Source organism: Musca autumnalis, unplaced genomic scaffold (genome assembly GCF_047663935.1).
Source record: "Musca autumnalis isolate F117 unplaced genomic scaffold, ASM4766393v1 scaffold_3, whole genome shotgun sequence".
Taxonomy (NCBI): domain Eukaryota; kingdom Metazoa; phylum Arthropoda; class Insecta; order Diptera; family Muscidae; genus Musca; species Musca autumnalis.
In genome coordinates, this window is record NW_027411866.1 from 193,278,538 (window position 1) to 193,306,523 (window position 27,986).

Below are 27,986 nucleotides of genomic sequence, written 5' to 3' on the forward strand. Positions count from 1 at the left end.
GCGTTGATATTAATAGGTTAGTTTTCATTGGGATTTATAGTTAAACGAAGAAACGAGTAGAGTTCTTATATAGGAAGTTCAATATATTTGAAACAAAGTAGTATAACCCCCTTTATTTTCTTTCTTTGACGTTCAAAATCACCGGTAACTAAGGATTTTTGTATTGCATTCTCGTAATAATGCAACCAATATATTCAAATTATATTTTGTCTTATTCCTAAGCTATAACATTTATACAAAACGATGTTTATTTTATTTCATCAACGAGATGAAGTCTTTTAGTAATATTCATAGAAATCGATAAATGTTCCCCATAAAGAGTTGAGGGCATTTGAATTCTGAAGTTCTATAGCGATTCATAAGAGACTCATGTCCCATGGACAAGGTAAATCGATCAATGTATGTACATTAGAGTGACCCAAAAAAAACATTTTTTGCCATTTGACCCAAAAACTTTATATGGCAAATAACTAAATTCCTTTGCAATTCCATTTAAAAAAAAAAATTAAAAAAAATTTCGCGAGCACATATACGATTTTTGGTATAGAGTTAAAGGAAAAAAATCTGGTTTCAAATCTGCTCGCGTTCATGAAATTGGCCGATGCGCGCAAAAGTTATAGCGGTTTTTATCCTCTTTTAAAGAAAAAATATTTTAAAATTTCTTATTTTTTGTATTGAGAAAATGTAAGCACATATCCAGTAACAGCATTTGATATCCATCCGTAGATGCACCAAAATTTCCAAAATGTGTTTTTATTTTCGCGGAAAATTAAAAAAATTAAAAAAAAAAATCTGGCAATAAATTTAAATTATAATAACTCAGAGTCCGTATAAACCTCTAAAAACTAAATGGCCTAAGCTGCTAATGCTATTCTCCAAATTTATCTTATATTTATATAAGATAAATTATATAAATAAATAAATAAATAAATTAAAAATACGTACAGAAACTAGGCAACGCGTAAAAAAATGTGAAACCAAAATTAAAAACATTGGCTTTATAAATTGCATATTATAACAACAACAAAAGAGAAACAACTCATTGTTGGAAAATATTGGTGCAGATATATTTTTTGGTTTGTTTCGAAAAATTAGAAAAAAATATTTGAGAGTTATCCAACTATTTCGCTAAAATCTAATACATAAATTAAAGTATTCTGCTAAAACTTTATCAAAATATATGGTTTACCATCGTGAAAGCTTAACTGCTTACGATGATAACTTATAAGGATAGGAAATTAATAGTAATATTGAAATTACTATCATTTGAAAGATATGAAAATTAGAAAGCCTGTAATTCGCGAATTAGTTAAAGTCGGTTGATGCGCTCCGATTTTAGATAATGCGAATCAATCTCTTTCAATATTTATGCATATTTCGATGTTTCACCCAGCGGCCATTGTGTGCCGCCAGTTGCATCATGCACTGCAAAAAACTTAAAGTTGGTAAAAGTCCCGCAATGTGCATACGATTATGATGCGCATCCGGTTTCATCAGCCCCCATCAGAAATACGTCAATATACACCTATTTGAAATAGATTCTTCAAAAACCGCGGATGTGCCTCCACATTCAATTTTTGGCGAAATACCCATATTATTCCGTATCTCTGTTTTTTTATGACACGTGTTTTCGCAAATATTATAATCGCGAGTAAAAGATCCCATTTATGTAAAAAATTTTAAAGAAAATCGCGGTTTAGTACGCGGATTTGTCAAAATATATTTTTGCTAATTTTCCGATTTTCAAGGTATCTATATCCGCGGTTTTAGTAGATGAATTCGATCGCGGAAGGCTTCATTAGAACCGTCGCGTAAAAAAACTAAATTCACGCGGATTTCAAAGGAAATTGAATGACAGTTGTAAATTTTACACGCAAAAAATATGTTTTGTAAGAAAATTCACGCATGAAATTTTGGCCTTTCGACTCCAATTACTAGGATGCTGTAAGGAGCACACTCATGAGATATGCACCAAACGACGTAAAATCACCAGTTCTATGATCGTGTTATGAGTTTTGAATATTACCTTCTTGCGCGTCCGGATTATTAAAAAAATCAAAAAAACCCGGAAATTCCGGCTTCAAAATGTCAGCATCAATTTTAGGTGGATGCAATGGATATATCGAAAAATCATACACTGCTATCTTATTGCCCATGGAGTATTCTGTGATTCATTCTTTGAGATTAGGTCTATAAAATGTAAGGTTAAGCCAGAAATCCCATGGGAACATAAAAAAACTTGTTGGCTTCAACCCATTTTTATCCATTTTTCTACATCGATGCCAACACAGCTTCCACGAAAATTAATTTTAATGGTCGACATTATGGGATCCCTCCTAAAACACTTTATTTTAAAGAATTGTAGTCATACTTTATAGAATATGTTAACAGTTCGCGAATTCTGAAAGGGTGAAACTCGGATTCATCGATTGCAAAACATTTTTGTTATTTACCATATATGAACTTTTATGACGATCGGTTTCCCCTAAATTATTCTGGAGGAATATAAAACGCAAATTTTGTAGCCAGGGAAGTTGCTTTCCGGTCTTAAAATGATCGCAAACCATAATATTTGCTTAATATGGATTTGTTTACCTTATATGTGTCAGGTTATTATCTAGTAAAAGTCCATTATTATGATTTAAAAGTAAAAAATTGTATATTTTTGTTATTACTCGGTAATCCGGACACCGCCGAAACATGTGTTGTTTTTTTAAACATCTACAATCAAAACTTTAGTAGACAATAATTGATGATCAAATCAAAAATAAAATCTTCTAATATAGAAGAGCAATTACTAATGATGTAGGAATAAAACTTACCATAGTATTTGTGAACATTGAAAAATGGGATTACCAAGCAGGACTATAGGAAAAGTTTGGAGTTTCAATTAACTGACATAATTTCGCATATACATTTATCTAATAAAGTGCGATATATATACTAGTTTCCAAGCTTTGCCTTCGTCTGCCACAACAACAACATCCTAATACACCTGAAGATCGGCTTTACCACCTGTGAAACGTAGTGTAATGGTTGGATGCGTGGGACTTCGGTAGACTCCTAATTTTTCAATGTATTTTTAAAGGCCTAACAGCTCAACTCGAAAGAGAATTAATCAATTATCTACAATCGATGTTTATGCAAGTTTTTATTAATTAAAATTATTAATTTGGATTATTAATGATTTAAGACGACATTTATGTTTAAAATATGTTGAAAAGGGTAAAGAAACATCAATAAAAATGCAATATTAGATTTCCCTCTCTCCCGATTTCGCTCAACATTGGTTTAGTTGGTCAATACTGATTTTTTCATCGAAAAATCAAAATTTCTGTAAGCATTATAACGGGGTTTGACTGTAATATACATTAAGGAAATTACGAAAATTCGTCATCACCAAAAATGATTTGTCTCGCAGAGATCATGTGAGGCAATAGATGGCGCTATTTTCATGTCTTTACCAGTGTTGCCAACTAGGTGTGCATGCTAATTTGAAAATATTAAATTGAAAGCATACTTTTAGGCGCATGCAAAATCATTACATTGTTATTAATGAAATAGGGTTTGCTAATATTTTATACTTACTGTTCGTAAAATATCCATTAATTAAATATCGATTGGTTTATTAAATTTGTATTTTTCATTTCTTATATTTTTTATTTTATAATTTACATATACAATTATGTTTTTCATTAATGCTTTTCATATGATCATCGTCTAAATTTTGGCAAAACATGTTTTATTAAGTGGTTATACATAATTGTTATATATTATTTTTATTTTGTATATATGTTTAAGAATCTGTTTTTACACATTTTTAACCTAAAAATTAATTTTTTTGTATAAAAAAGGAAGTAAATATTACATAAAATTTACTAAATTAATCCAATCAATTGTGTACCTTGAGAAGACATTTCAATGAATTTGCCGTTCGCAGTAATACTTTTAAAACAATTTAGCAATTAATTATGCACAGCTGCGCATACGATTAGGTATGGTAAATAGTGTAACCAAAAAAAAAGTAAAAATTGCTTTTCTGAAAGGCTCGCCCCTAATGTTTTCATTCGATCCAAAAACCTTAAATACGAAATTTTGTAAAGGCAACATTAATTTCTAATCGATGAAAAAATTGGCTAAACAACGAATCATACAAAAAATTGTGGTTATCGGACCGATTTTAATATTAACAATGTTATAGGGCCAAATTGCATTCATATAATTATCCAATATGTATATTGGAGCAATATCCAAATCTGACCCGATTTTCATAATTGTTTGTAGGATTCGTTTTTTAGCCCCAACAACGAACTGGTAAAATTGGTACATCGATTGGACAATAATTGCGGCGTTTGTTGCAATTTCGTGAAAAATCAGCTTGGCTTCCATACAAATTATTGGATTTGGATTAAAGCTCAAAAGTTATGCGGGAGGTACCTAAAGGAGTGGACCGACATAGTACATTTTGGAAGTGGGTTTTATTTTGCGAGACATTACTCTCGGTAGATATCGCGCCTACCAGTCATTTCAGTTGGTTACCATATGACTTATATCAGGAAACATGCAGGTATGTGATGAATTTCGAATCGATTTGCAATGAAAACGATTTGCCCAAAACGAGTGAATTGTTTTTAGATGTGATGGGATCCGAATCGAAATTCAATTCCACGTTGTTTCAATTTCATTAAATTCCAACAAACAAAAAACGGACTGGTGATCCCTATTCTGGAGTTGAAAGAAGAAAAATAGAAAAAAACACTTTTTTAGTCTTGGCTATGGCAAAAGACCACTGTTGGGCAGAAATGCTCGGCCTCATACACAAAAGTGTAAAAAATACATGGGTCTCTCGCAATTTGCCCACCATTGCAAAAGACAAAAAAAAGTAATAACATATAAAATAAATTAGTGTTCTTGTTTAAATTGGCCTATATGGAAGTTTAGTGTGGAAATTCTTGTCCAATTACATGAGGAGAACTTTACAAACAGTGCAAAACAACATATTAAGCGGTTGTCTTCACTAATCTAGAGGAAAGAAACATGTTCAAAGTACATTTTTTGATCCGTGTTTTTTTTTTATCGAAATATCAAATATTTTCTTAACAAATTTTACTAAATATAAGGCAAATAAATGTAAATTTATTCTATATCCGTGTTTAACTTTCAAGCTTTTTTTTCTAAAAAAATATCAAAATTCATTACATCGTTTATAAATCGACCACAAAAATATGACCGTTTTCAAACCGAGAAAAATAAACGATTATCGAATTGCATCACACGTCCTTTTTATCAATTTTTCCATAGAACAAAATGGAATATGAAACCGATATCGAAAACAATTCGATGTCGGAAAATGTGCACGCATCACACCTACAGTCGATTTTGACTCGTTTTGAGCTCGAAATCGATTTCCATCACATACCTGATGGACTTGTCCACGAAAAACATATTACCGCTGTAAACATGGAAACTAACTAAGAGTTACTTCGGTAAAATTTTTCAAAAGATCCTCGAACAGACCCTTAACCGCACTTAAACAAAACAAGCAGTGGACCGACAACTTTGGAACATAAACTAAGTTTGGACCAAATCGGTTGCTCCGTTTATAAACGTAGGTAATATTTTCGAACTTTTGTGGGGGAGGTATGGGAAGAAGAGGACCTATAAGCACCACCTTCGAATTTTATCTAATATTCGGAGATATATTACGATATACAAAGTGTGGACCAACGCAGTTGTCGTACGCCCCAGCCACTACACTTGCTGGCCGTAGGGGTGTGTTACGGTTTTCGGGTAATTTTTACAAGAAGTATGGGCTTGCCACTGAAAAAAACTTGTACCATCGTAATAGGGGCCTTGAGGGCAACCTGTTGCAAGAAAAATCAAAACGATTTGAGAAGAGTTCCTAAACTGCACTTTTTCGAAATTTTGTGGTACCCGAAGTAGTTGACATATCGTCGGTGTCATGCTTAAGTGAGATAAAGGTGCCTTACAAGGTTTTGAGCCATGCTCTTTCAGATTTTTTGGTCGGATTTTCTATACCTATCTCTTATAGTTTCTGAGATATTCAGATGCCAGTATGTTCCATATCCGCTTTGTGACCCAAAAAATCTTGTCGTTTTGTTCCATATGCATAAAGCCTGGCGTATGGAACAAAACAACTTTAAACTTTTTAGTTCCATATCCATGTCGTTTGGCGTATGGAACAAAAAGAGACAAAAACGAATTGTTCCGCACCAAAAATGATGGCGTTTGGAACAAAAAATTGCCCATTTTTGCCAAGTTACGGAAAAGTGTGGCGTATGGAACAAATTGTTTTAAAGGACTTGGTTTAAAAACTGAAGAATAATAGTTTCTAAGTCCAAATATTTTTGAATATTGTATTGTTATATGACAAAGAAAATTTAGCAATCGTTTAAACAAAAAATCCCTAGTTTAAAGACAAAATTTTGATGTAAGTCCACAAAAATATACGCAAAAACGTCCATTCGACTTGAGGCTAACCGACTACAAAAATGGTATTATAAGAAAACCGCGTTTAAACGTTTTATGTTACCTTAGAAATGCAAAATATCAATCTGTTTTGTCCGATCGAAATTTTTATCACAAAAAAATAGAGATAAGTGGAGGAAATTCCTTAAATAAATATTAAGGAAACCTTAATAATGGTCCTTATTGTAGTTATATGAGAAAAATAAATGTTTCATTTAAAGTCCTGATTTTTAAACTCCACAGTAGCACTTCATATAAGGGAGGTGGAACACGATTGATAAAAAGTGTTTTCCAGTTGTTTTCTGACCAGGTTTGGTTGAAATGTGACAAAACGTGTTCCATGTGACACAAACTACCAAAAACATGAAAAAAAGATTCCATGGAACAATTCAGCAACTTTTTGCAATTATAAAAAAATGCCATAACTTCTAGACTATCACAGATATCTGACTAAAATAAACTACTGATATAATCTATGAGTTTAGTTAAGTAGAACTGAGCTCTTAAAGTATTGGATTATTGCACCATTTTTATCCTGTATAGCCTTTAACATTAACTTGAGTTTTTCTCGAATCAGGCAAATGGCGTATGGAACACTTAAGCATGACACCGACGATATGTATATAGTCAATATTATATATAACCTGATCTATGTCTCGTAGAAATACCACGATGTGCAAAGTATAGGCCAAATCGGTTACTGCTTTCGAGATTATCGTGCGCAACATTTTAGCGAAAAGTTTTGAACTGTTGTGGGGGAGGTGCGCAAAGGAGTGGGCCGATATGACACACCTCGTTTTAAGTTTGCTCTAAATATCACGACTACCAAATTTTGGATCAAATTGGTTTGTCCGTTGGAGAGTTATAGTGGGCTGCATCCATTACTCATGGTTCTTTAGCGTGTTTTTACAGCTTTCGGGCCATTTTGTCAGTAAGTATAGACTTGCCCCTAAAATAACTTCGAGATTATCGTGCGCACCACTTTTGCGAAAAGTTTAGACCTGTTTTTGGGGAGGAAGCAAATTTAAATGGAAGCACCTCGGATTTTTTTGCGGATTCTGAAACTACAATGTTCATAGACGAGAAAAATCAAAAAACTAAAAAAATCGCCGGAGCGCTTTTTAAATAAATCGCAATTCAAGATGGAATTTTTGAGGGTTGTTTAGGTTTTAAAGATTTTCGTTGAAAACCACAAATTCTATCTAAATCGGACTAAGACAGATGTTGTAGCTTTGCAAATTCTCTACATAATTGACCTTTATGGAATTTTCGTAGATTTTACCGTTATTGAGATATATAAGTTCAAATTGGGACAATGTATTGACTGTATCCCCTCCTTATAAAACAATGTAATGACGGCAAATTCTCATATTAAACTTATATATGCCAAAAATGGTACAGCCTAGGAAAAAATTACAAAAGCCAATCTTGTAGAGAATTTTCTCTGCTACAATATTTTCTTTATTTCGATTTTGATAGGATTTGCAGTTTTCAAGCTAAATCCTGAACACCTAAGAAAAAATCGGAAAGTTTGTTCTGAACCTCTATATCTCAAAAATGGTAAAACCTAGGGAAATACTAATCAGTCAATCTTGTAGGAAATTTTCTCTGCTACAACATTTTCTTTAGCCTCATTTCGATAGGACTTGCGATTTCCAAGCGAAATCGCAAAAACCTAAAAAACCCTAAAAATGTGAATTTTGATCGCGATTTATTTAAAAATCTGTCCAACAATATTTTCTTGCTTTTGGATTTTTCTCACCTATGAACATTGCTGGTATGCACGCCCGCCTTGCACGCAGAAGGTCGGTGGTTCGATTCCCCGGCCAGGCAACACCAAACATTTTTCAACGGTGGCAAAATACCCCTCAGTAATGTTGGCGACATTTCCTGAGTATTTCAGCCTTGAAAAACTTCTCTATAAGTGGTGTCTTAGGACACGCCGTTCGGACTCGGCGATAAACAGTAGGTCCCATATCATTGAGCTAAATATGAATCGGGGTGCACTCATTAATATGAGAGAAGTCTCCCTTGTCCCGTATGGGATGTTGTGGAACAATGTTTTTTTTTGTGAACATTGCTGTTTCAAAATCAGCAACAACTTTCCAGGCGTATGCGGTTTTCACTTAAAGTTAGTTAAGGCGCATCATTTTCTTGGCTACAACATTCTCTTTAGTCCGATTTCAATAGGTTCAACGGTTTCCAAGCAAAATCGTGTAAACCTAAACAACCCTTAAAAATGCCAACTTGAATCGCGATTTAATTAAAAAGCGCTCCGGCGATTTTTTTATTTTTTTGATTTTCCTCATCCATGAACATTGTAGTTTCAGAATCAGCAAAAACTTCCGAGGTGTAAGCACCTTCCATTTAAATTTGCTTCAAGAGCACCGTGTCTTGTTTTAAGTTTGTGCAAAATATTACCACTATCAAATTTTGGATCAAATTGGTTTGTCCGTTGGAGAGTTATAGTGGGCTGCATCCATTACTCATGGTTCTTTAGCGAGTTTTTACAGCTTTCGGGCCATTTTCTCAGGAGCGGAGGGTCTAAACTGCACTTTTTTGAAAATTTGGGAGATACCCGAAAGAGTGGACCGATGTTGTCCATATTCGCACATGATCTATATCTGGTAGAAATATAACGATGTGCAAAGTATGGAACAATATAATTATAATTTTTGCACCATAATGGCATCTATTGCAAAATTCGTTTTAAAATTTGGTATTTGCAACCTTGGCGGACATAAAGCCCATGTCCCATCATTAAAAAAACCACTCTGTGGATTAATTAGTCATGTTTTGGAAATTAGTATCAAAACATAATGTACATACCGGTAGACAGTGTCGTGATCATAGCAATGTTTACACTGATAGAAACTATTTGCTGAGTTCCATAACATGGACGCATTTCCTTTTTTAATTGGTTGATAAAATACCCAGCAAAATAAATTGGAAGTAGTGCAATGTGGACTAGTTCTGTCACGGCATGTTTTGATGCAGTTCAACCGGAGTCGTGAAAAAGGCACTCCAGTCCTCACATTTTAACCGCATTTGGATGCAATCCAAAGAATCACATCCACTTGTCACATTTTAACAACATCCGGATGCAGTTCAGCGGAGTCATGAAAAAGGCACTCCAGTCCTCACATTTTAACCGCATTTGGATGCAATCCAAAGAATCACATCCACTTGTCACATTTTAACAACATCCGGATGCAGTCCAAACGGAGTCGTGAAAAAGGCACTCCGTTCGCTACATTTTATTAGCAGTTGTTAGAGATCCCTACATGTACATAAATCAGTTTGTACATCTCTACAGGCAGCGGTATACATTTTACAAAAAGAGATAAGCGTGTTAACATTTCCAAACATTTGTTAATACAACCTAAATTATATTTAATTTGTGAACATTTGTCCGGTATCTCACGAGTGCCTCTTTCCGTAGTCACGCTCTTGTAAAAATCATAATTTGATGCACTTCCAGATCACTTGTACATATCATTTAACTGCCTCTTTGGAGGCAAACTTTTTGCTGGGATAATGTGGGTATGGGGTTGTTGGTCATCTTAAAACATAACAATATTAATCGCCTCACCTTTCATACATAAATTTCAATTAACACTTTTAAAAACGTTATTTTAAAATTATTATAATTTACATAATTTCAAGATTCTAAAAATGTCGACATGAATTTGTTAACACGTACGTACTGCGTGACTATTTCTGTATTAAAAATTTGATTGTTGTGAATTTACAAAAATTTAATTATTTTTAGAAATCTAAGCGATTTCAAATTAATAAAATCATTAAAAAAATACCAAGATTTATTAATTTCCTAATGCTATTAATTAAAATTTTGTTAATAAAAAATATTTTACTAATGGAGAAAAAATGCTACGTTAAAATTTAAAAAAAAATATTTGTAGGTATATTTTCATAAGAGCACACAAAAATTGTACCATATATTTTTGTTTTACTTTATTCTTACAATAATGTTGGTTATTTAGAAAAAAACTTAGTTTTTATTATATATAAAAAAGTTATTTAGATACAAGTAAAAAAAAAACAAATAATTAAAACTAGAGAACAATTTCTTTTCAATTAAAAAGCAATCAAACACAATAAAGGAAATGTTTGTTAAAGCAAAATACACAGTTTACCACAATTGAACATGGAAATTTCTTTAAGAAACAAGAAATGGTTTTTCTTTTTTGTTTTGTTAATCTAAATATAATGCGCTTTGGTAGTGATTTGATGGTAATTGTAAAGGCGCCACTCTTTCTAATATTTCTTAATAATTTTATGCTAAACACAAGTACATAATTAATTTACATTTACATTTTTTGTTTGTATACATTTATGTTTGTTGTTGTTGTTTGTTATATAATTCGATGAACTCATTATTTATTTGATGATGTTTTAATGTTTTTCTTTCTTCCCTTTCTTTCCATTACTATTAACAAGGAAATAATTTAGATTTATAAACAATTAACTCATAATGAGTTTGTTGTCAGTTTTTTCTTTCGGTGTTTCTTTGTTTTGCTGGTTTTTGATTTACAGAGGTGTTATATTTTCATTATTTTTATCTTAAAAACTAAATTTTTATATATAAAATTATTATTAATTGTATTTGTTTAGTTTTTGTTTTTTATGTTTGTTTTTTTCATATTTTTTAAATAATATATAAATAGTAAATTATTGATTTAACTATAAACTACTATCGCAGTCCATTTGTTGTTGAGTTTGTCATTTCTTTTTGATACGCTGAACAATCCATTCCAGACCTTGATAGAGACTAATAAAGAAGAAGAAAAAATAGAACAACAAAAATTAAAACAATCATTAATGCATGTAAATAAAATGTGATATGACATCAAACAGTATCAAGTAATAAACAAATCAAAATGAAATCGATCTCAATAAAAAAAAACGTTGTATGTTGTACTGACTACGTATTTGGTCGACGTGCAATCTTATCAGAACTTGATTTGCGTTTCTTTCAGATATGAGGAAGTGTTTGAAAATTGATATTTATTTTAATTTCTTTTCTTATTTTAAAGGTGTTTGATTTACAAAATGAAAAAGATTCGGCATTAACTTTAATAAGAAATGTGACATATGTACATAGAGGTATACATGGGTCAGTTGAGTTTTTGAAAAGAAACTTTGATTATGCTAAACTATGTATATTTATACCCTCAGCATTTGGACTAAAGAGGGTATGTACATAAGGGTGACCAAAAAAGGAAAATATTTTTTGGGTTAATGTTAACCCGTGCCCCCTAAGCGATCTTTCTTTCCATAGTAATTTGTATAGGGCCAAAGGTAAATTTTCACGAAATTGATCTAAATGCCGCAATTATTGTCCAATCGATGAGGAAATTTTACGAGTTCATCCTACAAAAAACGAATCGTACAAACATTTATGATGATCGGTTATCGTTAGCCCGTTACTAATTTGTATGGGGTGCCAAAGACGTATTTTCACGAAATCGCTCTATAGGCCACACATATTGTCCAATCGAAAAAAAGCAATATCAAAATCTGACCCGATATTCATAAATTTTTGTAAGATTCTTTTTTAGCCACAACAACAATTGGACAATAATTGCGGTATTTAGAGCAATTTAGTGCAATTTGGCCCCATATAAATTACTATTGAAATATAGATCGCTCAGGGAACAAGGGTTAACGTTAACCAATCGCCATAAAATTTAAATTTAAAGATTTTGGATCGAATGGAGAAACATTTAAATAAAAGCAAGTAAAAAATTATCAGTCGGCTTTGCCGACAGAGATATACCCTCAGCCTGGGTATATTGAAACAATTTTTCCCAAAAAACGTATGTATTTAGGGGGTTTTAAAAATTTTGAGCGTTTCAACCTACAAAAATGTTGATTAGGATTAAAGATCAAAAGTTTTGCCTAGGAGATACTAAAAGTAATGGTTCGACATTGACCATTATGGAAGTGGATCTCCAGCCATTACATATGGTGCCAATGGGGTTTTTACACCCTTCGGGCTGTTTGATCAAGAAGTGTGGACTTGCCCCTGAAAAAAACTTTTACCATAGTAATTGAGGCAGCGAATGTAAGTTGCTTCAACAAAAATCAAAGTGATTCGATATCAGGTCTTAAAGTGAACTTATCCGAAATTTTGTGTGGGAGGTACCGGATGGAGTGGACAAATATAGTCCATATTTGAACCTGATCTATATCTGGAAGATATATTAGGATGTGTAAAGTATGGACCAAGGACCAATTCGGCCACTCCCTTCAAGGTTTACCGTACGATCAATTTTTCCAAACATTTTTGAACTTTTGTGGGGGAGGTACCTGAAGGAGTGGACCAATATGGCTTATCTTCGAACTTAAACTAAGTTTGCACAAAAGATTACGAATCAGCAAATCCGGTCTAGAGTTATCTTGCGCTCCAACCACCTCACACGGTGTCATAGGGGTTTTTTGCAACTTTCATGCTATTTTCTCAGGAAGTATGAACTTGCCCCTAATGAAACTTGTACCGTCGTATGGGGGGCAGTGAATACAAGCTGCTAAAACAAGAACCAAAGCGATTCGAGAGATGGCTCTAAACTGAACTTTTTCGAAATTTTGTGTGGAAGGTGCCCGAAGGAGTGGACCAATTTAGTCCATATTGAAACCATATCTAAGTCTGGTACACATTTCAGGATGTGCAAAGTATGGACCAAATCGGTTACTCCCTTTAAGAGTTATCGTGCGCACAAATTTTCCGAACATTTTCGAACTTTTGTGTGGGAGGTACAGGAAGGAGTGGACCGATATAGCCCATCTTCGAACTTAAACTAAGTTTGGGCAAAATATTACGAAAGCCAAAAATTTGAACCGAATCGGTTCATCCATTCGAGAGTTATCGTGCGCTCCAGCCAGACAGACAGACGGACGGACATTGCTCAATCGACTCCAAATTGTCTGAAACACATTTCGTCCATACATAACTGGGGTCTAAAACCATTATTTCGATGAGGCACATTTTGCCCGTATGAAAGTGTATATACCCTCGTTGGCATAAATGCTGAGGGTATAACAAGAACTTTTCCTTTTTTAGTCACCCTTATGTACATATTTCGAGTCAATTTAGTCCAGTCCCTCTGGCACGATAATTCTCGAACGGTTCAACCGATTCGGTCTAAAATTTGGCCGCCGTAATCTTTTGTCCTAACTTAAATCAAGTTCGAAGCCGCGCTATGTGGGCCACCTCGGGTACCCCAACATTTTTTCGCTAACCGATTTGGTCCATACTTTGCACATCGTACTATTTCTATTAGACATAGATCAGGTTCGAATATTGCCTATATATCAGTCCACTTCTTTGGGTACATCCAACACAAAATGTCGCAGAAATGCAGTTTAATTAAGACCTCTTGTTTTGAATTGTTTGCCAATAGGTTGTACTCATGGCCATTATAATGACGGTACAAGTGGTTTCTGGGGCAAATCCATACTTACTGAGGAAATGGTCCGAATCTGAAGTGGGTAAGATCAGTCAAGGTACCTGACGCCAAGATCATACAGTCATCTGCATGCGTTACGATATCAATGTCATCTGGAGGGGGTGGAATATAGGAGAAGTTAAACAGTTCCCGAGATATCACCCCACCTTGGGGAAATCCCTGTTTCGCTCTACGGTTCTTGGACTTTTTGTTCCTGAATTCCACGTACGACTGGCGTCCACACATATAACTTATTATGCAATGTTTCGATGTCCTAAAACAGCGTGGAGTTCTTGAGTACTTGACAGTATCATCGGCTTTTGATAAGTCTTCTATCAAACGGCTTGCTCTGGTTGAGTCTTCAACTAACATGTGTGGATAAGGCGTACAGCGCTGTTGTCCTGCCGTGCTTCTTACGGAACCCATGCTGATGATCGGCAACTGGATAGCTATTTCGAACGCTGGGTAGGATTAAAGCCTCAAAGATCTTTTCTACGGGCGACAAAAGCGAAATCGGCCTGTTCGATTCACCATTGCTGGCATCATCGTTTGGCTTCAGAAGCGGCAGCACACTGCCCATTTTCCAGACTTCAAGAACAATGTGGATGGCTAGCGTCTGGTTGAGAACTTTAGTGAGATACTCGACTCCTGGCACATCCAGCTGTTTTAGCACTACCATGGAGATTCCATCAGGTCGCCCAACACATTGTAAATTGTGGTGGTTCATCATCGACAGGAAGAGATCTAGTGCGACGTAGTACTCTTCTTTTCGCCCTAGATGCCCTAGATGCTAGACAAACTGTCGATTAAAATAACTTGAGCACCTCAGTCAACGTAACGTCGCCTTGACGTGACTGAGTACCATTTTGACTTAACCGTTTCCCACAATTCACTTATACCGGCTTCAATGTTGTAACTCTTCAGATGATTTAGCCAATTGGTCTGCTTATGCTCACCGACCAACCGGTTTACTTCCAGTGTCAGCTCCCCGACTCTGGGGTTGGCACTGTGAAGCTCATCACGCTCATTTGTTAATCCCGTCGCTCATTTGTTAATCCCGATCCCCTGTGGTAGAATCATGTCAGCATGGGTGCCACCGCCCTTAGTGGACCCAGCACGCATCCTGACGATTCTCAAGAAACAGAACCCTAATCTCCAAACCGACAATTGGAGACTCATTAGTTCAAACCCAGACCAGGAGGGCCTGACTATCAGGGTATCAATCGACGCCAATGGCCAGGGCTATCTACGACAACGTGAGGGAAAATTGCATTTTGGATCGGGATGGATCAGATTCCGCACCGCTCCAAGGCAGTAGGTAGGCGCAAGCAGCAGCGGCTTTGCATCATGCAGATCAACCTGCATCACTGCAAAGCTGCTGCGGCCGAACTCCTCCTAACCCTCACAAAACACCAAGTTGACATTGCCTTAATCCAGGAACCCTATCTTTATAAGAACAGGGTTGCCGGACTGAATGACAAAAACTATACCACTTTCGCCGCTTCCAATGGAGATAAGGTAAGAACATGTATAGTCGGCAAAAAGAACCTTAACTTACTTCTCCTCTCTAATTTCAGTGGAGGAGACATAACTGCTGTTAGGATGGAAGACCACTCTAAACGAGTCACTATCTTCACATCTATCTACATGCCCTATGAGCACCCTGATCCACCAGGTCAGCATGTTGAACTGCTGTTAAAAGAAATGGGGAGCACAAGCCTCATCATTATGGGATGTGATGCCAATGCTCACCATTTCCACTGGGGTAGCAGCGACACGAATGCAAGGGGTGAGTCCTTATTTGACTTTATATTACAATATAATCTCAGAATATGTAATAGGGGTAACGAAGCTACTTTTCAAAACAGGAACAGGGAGGAAGTCATTGACCTCACCCTTATAAACAAGGATGAATCGATCGTATGTGATTGGAGAGTATCCAACGAGTGTTCCTTCTCCGATCATCGGAAAATACTATTCCACGTCGCTTTAGATGGAATCCATCAAAACCCGCATAGGAACCCCCGGAAAACTAACTGGCACAAATTTACTGAACTTTCTTCTTCAAAACTGGGCATAGTGAAAACTTTATCCTCAGTCAATGAAGTTGAAAAAGCAGTAAATCATGTGACAAGTATTCTGGTGGACAGCTATGAGGCCTCTTGCCCACTTACTTATCCAGGTAAGAGACCAGTTTGGTGGAACAAAAATCTAGCGAAACTAAGGAAGACTAGCAGGAAATTATACAATAAGGCCAATAAGACTAAACTTTACACAGACTGGGATGCTTATAAAGAAGCATTCAACAAATATAACAGCGAAATCAAAAAGGCCAAGCGAAAATCATGGGTATGCTTTAGTGAGGCAATAGAGACAGAGAAGGACATTACCAGATTCCGCCGAATGCTTTCGAAGGACCCAAAATCCATTGGAAGCATGAAACGTGAAGACGGTACATGGACAAACTCTGATCTAGAGACCCTCGATCTTCTAGCTACCACCCACTTCCCAAACTGCGCGGACGTATCCGATCCCCAGAGCGATCCAATAATACGTAACGCTGCCATGATGGATAGGAGTGACATCGAGGAGATCATAAGCCGCCCAAAGATCGCTTGGGCTTTAAACACATTTAAACCCTATAAATCTCCCGGACCAGATGGCATTATACCTGCGATGATGCAGAATGCATCTGAGTTGCTTATCCCTTCTCTGGAGAGTATTTTCAAGGCGTGTCTGATTTTGTCATACATTCCGGTTCTATGGAGAGAAGTCACAGTGAAATTCATTCCTAAAGCAGGAAAACCTAGTCACACACTTCCAAAAGACTATAGGCCGATCAGTCTGTCATCCTTTCTGCTAAAAACTTTGGAAAGACTATTGGACCTTGAAATTAGAGGCAAACTACCAATGTCATCAATCAGTTCTGCCCAGCATGCCTACACTAAGGGCAAATCGGTAGAAACTGCTCTAAATGATGTTGTCGGGTTTATCGAGAAGAATATGGACAACTCAAATTTTACGTTAGCAGCCTTTCTAGACATAGAAGGAGCCTTTAATAACGTCAATTTGGAGTCAATTCATAATTCACTTGTGGGCTTGAACTGCTCCCCTACCCTAATCAGTTGGATTGATAACATGCTTAGTAGTAGGATAATAAATTCTCGCATCGGCTATAATTCCATTAGGAAGTCTGTCACCAGAGGCACACCTCAAGGGGGAGTACTTTCTCCATTACTTTGGCTCCTAGTGATCAATGAAATGCTCCAAGAATTTGACAGACTTCGCATTAAAACCACCGCTTACGCCGATGACGTTGTCTTGATGATAAGTGGGAAATTCCCTCAGACCGTATCGGATGTCATGCAAGGAGCCCTTAACAAGTTAGCGGGTTGGGCCCATCGGAACGGACTAGGGGTAAATCCCTCCAAAACAGAGCTGGTCCTTTTCACAAGGAAGAGGAAAATTGATGCATTCACTCTACCAACGCTAAATGGTGTCACTTTAGAGCTCTCTTTGGAAGCCAAATATCTCGGCATAATTCTGGACCATCAGCTATCATGGAAAAGAAATGTCGAAGAACGCGCCAAGAGAGGACTAATAGCACTGTACACTTGCAAGAACTCCATTGGTAAGAGTTGGGGACTGAGACCACAAGTCATACACTGGGTTTTTATGACAGTCGTACGCCCAATTCTCACCTATGGAGCTCTAGTTTGGTGGAATGCCCTAGGCAAGAAATCATATCTGCATGAAATAAACAGAGTCCAAAGAGCAGCATCAATGCTCATAACTGGTGCTGCTAGGAGCACTCCACAGGCAGCCCTTAACGTGCTGTTGGATCTTACTCCGTTAGATCTCGTTGTAGAGGAGCAGGCATCTAAGAGCGCTTTACGTCTCAAGGAGCTCAACCAGTGGTGCGGCTCCCAACAGGGCCACGCTGCGATTCTCAACCGAACGAATGTGCCAACAAGCAAGGAGCATTTAAGTGACTACATATCACCACAAATGAACTTCGAGCCAATAGTTGTTCACATTCCCAGCAGAGAAGCCTGGACCCACAACACTCCACCACTAGACGGTATAGAAGTCTATACCGATGGATCTAAGATGGAAAATGGAACAGGGGCAGGTGTATACAGCGACATTCTCAACCTTCAACTCTCTTTTAAGTTGAATAAAGAGTGTAGCGTTTTTCAAGCAGAGATTTTTGCAATCAAAAAAGCTGCAGAACTAATTAAGAACATTAAAGAGGACATCGATGGACCGGTGACTATATACGTCGATAGTCAGGCGGCCCTCAAATCACTAATGTCCTACTCCATCAAGTCTGCAGTTGTTTTGGACTGTATTAAAGTATTAAGTGACCTAAAATCAGCAGTAATACTGTGTTGGGTCCCAGGTCACTGTAATATTGTAGGAAATGAAATGGCGGATGAATTGGCACGCCGCGGATCAGAGTCACAAGATATCATAATCGAAAACTCGGTCAAGCCACCCTTGTGCTACTTCATGCGGCTGTTAGAACAGGGCTATCGGGATAAGGCTAGTCAGATTTGGCAAAACGAACCTAGTTGTAGGGTTTCCAAAGCAATCTGGCCACTCCTTTCCAAACGCAGAACATCATCTCTACTTTCATTGAAAAAGATCGAACTCAGACTAACAGTTGGTCTAATCACAGGCCACTGCAACATCAGAGCAATGACTTATAAATGGGGTAGAACCGAAGGCGCCGACTACTGCAGACTTTGTGAGGATGAGGAGGAATTAGAGACAATCGAACATTTACTGTGCCGCTGTCCAATGCTCACGAGCAAAAGACTACGGATAACGGGTGAACACACGATCCAGTCTCTCTCATCCTTCTGTGAAACCGAACCAAAAAGTCTTCTTCTTTTTGCCAAGAGCCTAAAATGGCTGCAGCAAAAAGAAATGGCAGTACCATGATGAACAATTAAGCTTTTACTTCCCACTTCTGCCTCAATTCTATCCTCCTAAATATCTCCCTTTCTTCTACAACATCATATTCTATTTCTCTCCTTTCAGCAATCTCTTCAGCTAATAACACCCCCCCAGGATGAACACAATGGACCATAAGGTCTCCGAGTGGAGTGACCGTCGATTACGTTGACGGTTACGCGTCCTTTAACCTAACCTAACCTAATCCCGTCGCCTCTGCTGGGTAATTTGGTTTCACTACCGCCAGCGGGTGAACGGCTGCAGTAGTGATGATGAACGGTGATTAGTGAACTGTCTAAAATTATCGCCAATTGGATCTGCCATGATTGATAAAAGTGCGGGGTTCAAAGGTGGTGAAATAGCACGGTTTACTGATGGAGACAATTATGGGGAGATAATCTGACAAAAGTGAAAAGACGGGTTGTCAGGTAATGTCATTTGAAAGATCAGGCGACACGATTGTTGTTGTAGCAGCATAGAAGCCTATATAGAATCATAGGTTTGATGCTGGGTTTGCAGCCGGTGACACGATGGTTATGTATGGCGAACACTCTCCGCTAATTCTGGTATGGGCGTCCTCATTTACCGTGCAAAACGTAGGGCTATCAATCTGCTCAGCCTCGTTTCCGAGGACCGAATGCCACAGCTCAGGATGAGCATTAAAGTCCCCCAAGACCAGACGGTTATGAGCGGGCTAATGTTGGGCCTATAACCTGAAGTACTGCTATTTATCGTCGGGATATATACGTTAAGCAAATATACCTCGGCAGTTCGACACCTGACTGCTACTGCCATACATTCCATGTATGGGTCATTAGAGCCAGGCTCAAGCGACATAGGTCTGTATTGAGCAGACTGGTAGAATAGGAAAGCCGCTTCTCTATTTCTGGTGCGATCCTTCCTCAGTACGTTGTTGAGCTTGGTTTCCTGCACCGTGCTGACCATGACATTCTTTCGACTCAAAGCATAGCATTCACACAGATGCAGTCGCAGATGTCATAAACAGTCCTTGGAGAACATTCCCCATCTACCGCAATTGTGGGGCGTTAGGTGACACGACAAACCAGAGTAGTTTTGTGTCGTATTAATTCCTATAGAAATCTATAACCGTGCAAAACATTTACCCAGCAGGCGGTACAGGCCCCCCAACACACTGCACCTCTTCAACCACTCTGCCAAACCTACTCAACTAACTCCAGTAGCTTTGTGGCTACAACCAATCGGAGCAGCAACATTCCTAAAACTGGAGATAGACCAAAAGCCAGATTAAACAACAACAATATGTGTGGTGGCTGGTGCGCACAACAACTGCCGAAACGGTCCAAACATTGCCCATAATAATATCGTAATATTTCTGTGATTTACAGTTCAAAGATGGTGCTTCTTCCGGTAACTCCCCCACAAAAATTCAAAAATATTCGCTAAAATTGTACGCTCTTAAACGGAGCAACCGATCTCGCAATATTTCGCCTAAACTTAGTTTAACTTCGAAAATGGTCATATCGGTCCACTCGTTAGGATACCTCGCTCACAAAAGTTAAACATTTTTGTTTAAGCGCAGTTTAAGGTCTGTTTGAGAATCTTTTGGAAATGTTTACCGAAGGTACGCCTTGTCGTCCTGTTTACAGCGATATGATGTTTTTCGTGAGCTAGTCCATAATTCCTGATATAATGGTCCAAAAGCTCTAAACTGAAACGACTGGTGGGCGCAATATCTACCGAAAGGAATGATTACCAAAATAGGATGCAAGTGGACAGCGCGATCTATTTCTTCAAGTACCTCCTTAGCAACACTTTTGAGTTTTAATACAAATCCATGTTTTTGTCAAGTTCTGAAACCCATTTATACATAATTTTTAGGGAAAAGGATCTTGGTTTCAATTCACACTGCCTGAGGGTATATCTCTGCCGACTGATAGCTTTTTTATTGTTTATACTCATTTTACTGAATATTATTATCCTGAATTTTTCAACTTACCCTTCGCCGGTTAACGCACAACACGCCTGTATATGCCACTGATGTTTCTTAATCGATGTTAAATCCAATTGACGTGATATTTCTGCCGCTGACATTGAGCCTTTTAAATCCTAATGAATTACAAGATTAAGCAAATGTTAAAATATTATCCAGAAAATATCTATTAAATAGGCCGCAACAAATACGCAGCGAACTAACCTGTTTATTTGCATAAACCAATAAACTGGCTTTACTCAAGTCTTCGTGTTGCAGCATGCGGTACAACTCTTCACGTGTCACAGCCAAACGTTCACGATCTGTTGAATCGATAACCATTATAATAAACTGCAGAGATGGAGAGAGAGAGAGAGAGCGGGGGGCGGGACAAAAGCAGCACACGCAACGCAATGAAAAAAGAAAACAAGAAGAAAACCATAAAAACCTATTTAGTATACAATTTAGATAATACCCCACATGTAATTCGATTCCTGCGTTTGAGGTGTAGGCGGGGGTAGAGACAGACTGTTGACTTACCTCTGTATTTGTATAATATGTACTCCATGCCGCTCTTAAACTCTGTTGTCCCCCCAAATCCCAGACAAGGAAATGTATATTTCGCCAAACAACTTCTTCGACATTTGATCCAATGGTGGGTGATGTATGGACGACTTCATTCATAAGAAATTGATAAAGTATTGTGGTTTTGCCAGCATTATCTAAGCCAACCATAACTAGTTTATGTTCTGCAATGAAAAGAAGAAAATGCAGAAGAAAATCAGAAAAAAATGTTTTAATTAGAATGTTATAATTAAAGAAAGCTAATTAGAAAAATGTTAATTGAATTTGTCAATATGTATGCTTTAGTGAAGAGATTGTATTTTTGAAATAATACTTTAATTTCATTGATTGAATACACAACCAAAGTCGGAATATTGTCTTTCAATGTACTTTCTATCACCCTTAACATCCCTGTTGCTTCGTTAAAAGTAGTAATCTAATATGTACCTCTCGCTTCCTGTGGAAAGGTCTAAGAATAAGGCTAATGAACATTATTAATGTTGACGATACCAGGAACCATATTAAGGAGCATAATATTTGTACCCTACACCACTATGTGGGGAGGGTATTATAAGTTGATTTTGCCCAAAAAGTTTGTAACGCATCGAAATAATGGCCGTAGACCCATACTTATATATACCAAAATGAATATCTCGACGGGCTGAGTTGATCTGGCTATGTGTGTCTGTCTGTCCATCTAAACCTTGTAATCACGCTACGGGTCGCAATTTTCATGGGATCGTCACCAAATTAATGGTCGGATAATATTTAGGGGTCGGAATGGGAAAAAAACTTATTTGGAGAAAAATTCAACTTTTTTTTGCAAAGCAAATATCTTAGCTTCCATAAGGGCTATACCAAAAGCAAAACAATAAAAGTAAAAAAACAAGGAAGACATCGCAATAGCCGAAAATTAAATCCAACTTTTCATTGTTGGGATTTTAGTTATAATGACGAATATCGCAGCGTTCGTTGGGGACCTTCCAGTAGCAAAGCCGGACTATGAAAGTGTATCCCACCTTTCCAATGATGCAAAGTAGGTTGGCGTAGATGGCCAAATAACGGAGATATCGCAATAGTCGGTAATACATCCAATTTTTTATACCCTCCACCATAGGATGGGGGTATATTAAGTTTGTCACTACGTTTGTAACTACTCGAAATAATCATCGTAGACCCCACAAAGTATATATATTCTTGATCAGCGTGCAATTCTACATCGATATAGCCATGTCCGTCCGTCTGTCCGTCTGTCCGTCTGTGGAAATCACTCTAGCGTCCGAACGGATTGACGTAGGTTGATGAAATTTTGGGAAAATATGTTATATTTACGTAGGACTTTTGGTATTGAAAGCGGGCTATGTAGGTCCACGCTTTCGTATAGCCCCCATACAAAATGACGCGTGACGCGTCGTCGTTTTAAGGCATTTTTAAGATATTTGGCCCATTTTACCACCGAATTGGTTGTAATTTGGTACTTTGTGTCTCCAGAGGCCAACAAATATTCCTACCAAAGTTGGGTTATATAGGTCCACGTTTTGGTATAGCCCCCATATAAGGCCCCATATAAAGTACGCGTCATTTTAATATATTTTGAATGTATTAGACCCATTTGACCACAGAATTGGTTGTAATTTGGTATTTTGTGTCTTCAGAGGCCAAAAAACATTCCTACCAAAGTTGGGTTATATAGGTCCACGTTTCGGTATAGCGCCCATATAACGCCCCATATAAAGTACGCGTCATTTTAATATATTTTGAATGTATTAGACCCATTTGACCAAAGAATCGGTTGTAACTTTGTATTTTGTGTTTCCAGAGGCTAAGAAACATTTCTACCATAAAATGTTTATATAGGTCCACGTGTTGATATAGCCCCCATAATACAATATCTCCCGATTTTCGATATTTTGAACGTTTTAGCCTCATTATCACACCGAGATGGCTGAAATTTGGTATTTAGTCCTCTTTAGGCGTATAAAACTTTCTCCCAGAAATTTGTAGGTATAGGTCCACGCCATCATATAGCCCCCATAGAACGGTACCTTCCGAATTTCGGTATTTTGAAGGTTGTGGCCACATTAATCCACCGAAATGGCTGACATTTGTGGTGGAGGGTATAAAAAGTTCGGCCCGACCGAACTTAACGCTTTTCTTACTTGTTATTTATTTATTTATTTTTTTTTTTTTTGATATCACGCTACAGGTTTGAATTTTGATCGGATCATCACGAAATTTTTGGGTTCATGGGTAGAAGCCTATTGATGTTAGTGATGGTCGGATAATATTCAGGAGACGGAGTGGGCAAAAAACGTATGTGTTGAACATTCAACGTTTTATTTTATGAGAATATCTTCGCTTCTAGTAGGCGTATTCCAAAAGGAAAGCCCGTCAATGCATGAGAAAAATGTCACCTCTATTATGATGCAAAATAGATTGGCACACATCCAACTTTCCAGTTTTTATACCCTCAGCATTTATGCTAACGAGGGTATATACACTTTCATACGGGCAAAATGTGCCTCATCGAAATAATGGTTTTAGACCCCAAGTATTTTTGGACGAAATGTGTTTCGGACAATTTGGAGTCGATTTAGCAATGTCCACCCGTCTGTCTGTCTGGCTGGCTGGTGCGCACGATAACACTCAAACGGATGAGCCGAGTTGGTCCAAAATTTGGCTATCGTAATATATTGTCCAAACTTAGTTTAAGTTCGAAATAGGTTTATATCGGCCCACTCCTTCCCACAAAAGTTCGAAAATGTTCGGAAAATTTGTGCGCACGATAACTCTTGAAGGGATTAACCGATTTGGTTCATACTTTGCACATCGTGAAATGTGTACCAGACTCAATCGGTCCACTTCTTCGGGTACATCCCACACAAAATTTCGGAAAAGTTCAGTTTAGGACCTGCTCTCGAATCGCTGATTTTTGTTGTAGCAACTTATATTCACTGCCCCCCATACGACGCACTATAGGTAATTTGCCCAGTTTTTGAGGCAAAAAGTCGATTTTGCAACTTTTAATAATAATAATTTTTTAGTTGGCATTGAAAAAAGAACATCTCAAAATTTATTAATATGATTGATATTTTTCAAAATAGCGTCATTATCGCGGTTTAAATTGCAGTCAATGTGAGAATTTCGAAGAAGAACTAAAAAATATATATTGTAAGGCATATTTCAATGTATTTGAAACCGCGGAAAAATAAACCAAATATAAATATATGTAAAATGGAATAGATTGGCAATTGCGAGAGGAATTTATTTAATATATAATATAGCTTAAACATTTTTGGTAGCGACCAAAAAACACAAAAAGTCAAAAATAAATATTTTATTTTTCTTAAACTCACTTCTTATAGACTTATACTAAATTGGCCGTGTTTGGCCGTGATTTTGCCACCTAGAACACATTACTGAAAGTCTTCTGCATTGGTATTACTAGGTTTCAAAACCCGATTTTGCCCGTTTTTTGATATTTATGCGATTTTATTAGGTTACTTCTCAATAAAAAGTCCTAAAATTGTGAAAGTTTGGTTTGAGGAAATAAACAATAAATGTAAAAATATTGTTGTTTACAATTTCATTGCAAGTAAAATAAGTAATGGCGACAAATTGTTCGGTAAATCCGTGGTTTTCTATAAACGGTGCGGCAGTAGTAAGCTTTATTTTATCTCTCTATTACATATAAATCATTGATACGGTTTAAGGGAGTACTAAACTCGTCTTTATTAGCGTATATTCAAAAAATATACAAAACTGTAGTAACAATTCATGGGAAAATCTACTCGCGGGGACAAAATTTTTGTTACTTACTACCGTGATCGTTTTCAACAGTTTGTTGTGTATAAGAAAACTAATAAAAATGGCATTGGAAGAAATAGATCTGTTTGTTATATACGTAGTTGCTTTCAACCGTTGTTCGTTATATCCGAATTTATCTGTAAAAATCTTTGTTTTATCTCACTTTTACACATAAATAATTTAAAAAGTTAAAAAATCCGTTAATTCCGCTTTTATTAATTTTTGTCTCAAAAACAGGGCAAATTACCTATAGTGCGACGGTACAAGTTTTATCAGGGGCAAGTCCATACTTCCTGAGAAAATAGCCTGAAAGGTGCAAAAAAAAACCCTATGACACCGTATGTAGTGGTTGGAGCGTAAGATAACTCTTGAGCGGATCTGCCGTTTCGGTCCAAAATGTGGCCTTCGTAATATTTTGTGCAAACTTAGTTTAAGTTCGAAGATAAGCCATATTGGTCCACTCCTTCAGGTACCTCCCCCACAAAAGTTCAAAAATGTTCGGAAAAATTGTGCGTACGATAACTCTTGATGGGAGTGACAGATTTGGTCCATACTTTACACATCCTAATATATCTACCAGGTATAGGTCAGGTTCGAATATGGACTATATTTTGTTCACTCCGTCGGGTACCTCCCACACACAATTTTTGATAAAATCACTTTAAGACCTGCTCTCAGATCACTTTGATTTTTGTTGAAGCAACTTGCATTCGTTGCCTCAATTACGAAAGTAAAACTTTTTCCAGGGTAAGTTCATACTTCTTGAGAAAAAAGCCCGAAAGTTGTAAAAACCACCTATGGCACCATATGTAGTGACTGGAGAGCTCGAACCGAATTCTGCGTTCGTCCACACTTTGGATATCGTAATATTTCTTTGAATATTAGATGAAATTTGAAGGTGGAAGGAGTGGACCTTCCGATACGTCCCCCACAAAAGTTCGAATATATTCGCTAAAATGGCACTCTAAATATTGTCGAAACTCAGTTAAAAAAAGCTCTATCTATCGATATCCCCGCAAATTGTTGTTTTGAAAAAAGAGTATTTCAATCCACACAGGCTGAGGGTATATATCTGTCGGCAATGTCGACTGATACTTTTTTACTTTGTTTATTTGAATTTTACTGACGAGTATCATAGCTTTGGTTGGATGCGTTTCAACAATGAAGACATGTTCCCAATTGCTTTACCAAAATTGGTGAAATGATTCTGATATTAAAAAAGACTCTGGGATATCCCAATTTCCAATTTATGCAATTTTATTTCCGGGCCAGATATTTCTGCTTCTTTTGGACATATCCCAAGGAGAGAGCTTGATAACACTATGCAACACTGAAAATGCAAACAACTTCTGCATTTGTTGAAAGTACATATTTAGACCACAAAAAACCTAGTAGGGGTTTGTCCTGTCAGATCCAGTTCGGATTTTATGGCCAAATCTAAACCGGGCTAAAACTAGACTTTTTTGCATTTATCAGGCCTTTATCTCAGAAACAAATAGGAATTTGGCCTTGCTGTCTTTAGCAATATTGTTGCCCTAAACTAGTAGAACGTATCTTTTAAACAGACCAAATAAGAAAAACTCCATATAGGGCATCAAAATCTATAAAATATAGAAAATTTTACATAATTGCTGAAATTCTGGTCAGTATCGGATAAACTATTGGGAGTTGAACCAAGTAAACTTTTGCAACAATCTTCCAAATAAAGTTCTCAACAATTCTTCAGAAGATTCTGAAACTCTAAAATGCTTACATCATGTAGTTTCAGCGGTATTTTGCATCGTATCTTTTACAACACTTATTTCTAACACAGTTCACACCAACAGTTTTTTTTTCGGATTTCACTACATTATTGACATTTTTATTAATTATTCGTTGAAAAATGTACTGAAAACAACGGTATAGAGGCATTTTACAACAATGACATGTTCTGAAGAGTTGTGTATTACATTCCAGGGAATATTTTTCCAAAAGAAAATATTCAGAAAACATTAACGGTTTTGGAGATACGGTGCGGAATGTATAAAAATTATGACATTTTTGCATATTTTTTGAAATTTTTGGCAATAAATGTGGTTTTTTGAGTTCATTATTTCCCCAAATATTTTATTCTTGTCCTTTTTTATTAATTTGCTTCAGAGGTCAGAATATGGTTCTCATTGGTTTCAGAGATATAGCCCCGATTTTCCTTAAAAACTCAATATTTAACCATGTTTAGATGGGCCCATCAAATCCGAGCTGGATCTGACACAACAAAACCCAACTAGGGTTTCTTGTCGTTTGGGTCTGTACTTTCAAAAAATCCTCAGTTCGAATTGTTTGCACAAGATTACCTTAAAAATGTCGCACAGTGTAATCAAACTAAACCATATGAGCTTTAAATTAATACAAAATGTGGCATTTATGGTAAAATATCATAATATTTTGAAGTTTTTACTTTAATGACAATTACTTCTGCTTCTATTTGATGTATTAACGATTAATGTAGAAGATCGACAAAGCTTTCAATCAGTACCAAGTAGATGTCGGCAGAAGTCAAATATAAAATTGAATATTAATTATTTTGGATCAGTTCGCCTTAAGTTATTTGGTACAAAAGCCAGATAGATGAAAACTTTAGGATCCCCCTAAAAAATGTTTACGAGTGAAAAGTATCACATAGTCGGCCCCGTCCTGATTATAGCCTTTTCTCACTTGTTTCAGTTGTAGACTATGTTTATTGAATCTGTCAGTGGAAGGTCGGTCCA

At 36.7% G+C, this 27,986-nt stretch overlaps 1 protein-coding gene across 21 annotated transcripts in view; it reads right to left on the reverse strand.

Moving 5' to 3' along the window:
* Positions 1-3,620: 3,620 nt before the first annotated feature.
* Positions 3,621-27,986, reverse strand: part of Arl5 (ADP-ribosylation factor-like 5) — a 69,742-nt gene continuing 45,376 nt past the window's right edge. For all 21 annotated transcript variants that reach the window (XM_073976121.1, XM_073976135.1, XM_073976130.1 and 18 more), the window contains 4 exons: positions 21,409-21,617; positions 21,094-21,219; positions 20,896-21,005; positions 3,621-11,281 (listed from right to left, as the gene is read on the reverse strand). In XM_073976121.1, coding sequence (XP_073832222.1) covers positions 11,233-11,281; positions 20,896-21,005; positions 21,094-21,219; positions 21,409-21,617 — 494 coding nt within the window. In that variant the 3' untranslated portion in view covers positions 3,621-11,232. The remainder of the gene's footprint in view (positions 11,282-20,895; positions 21,006-21,093; positions 21,220-21,408; positions 21,618-27,986) is intronic.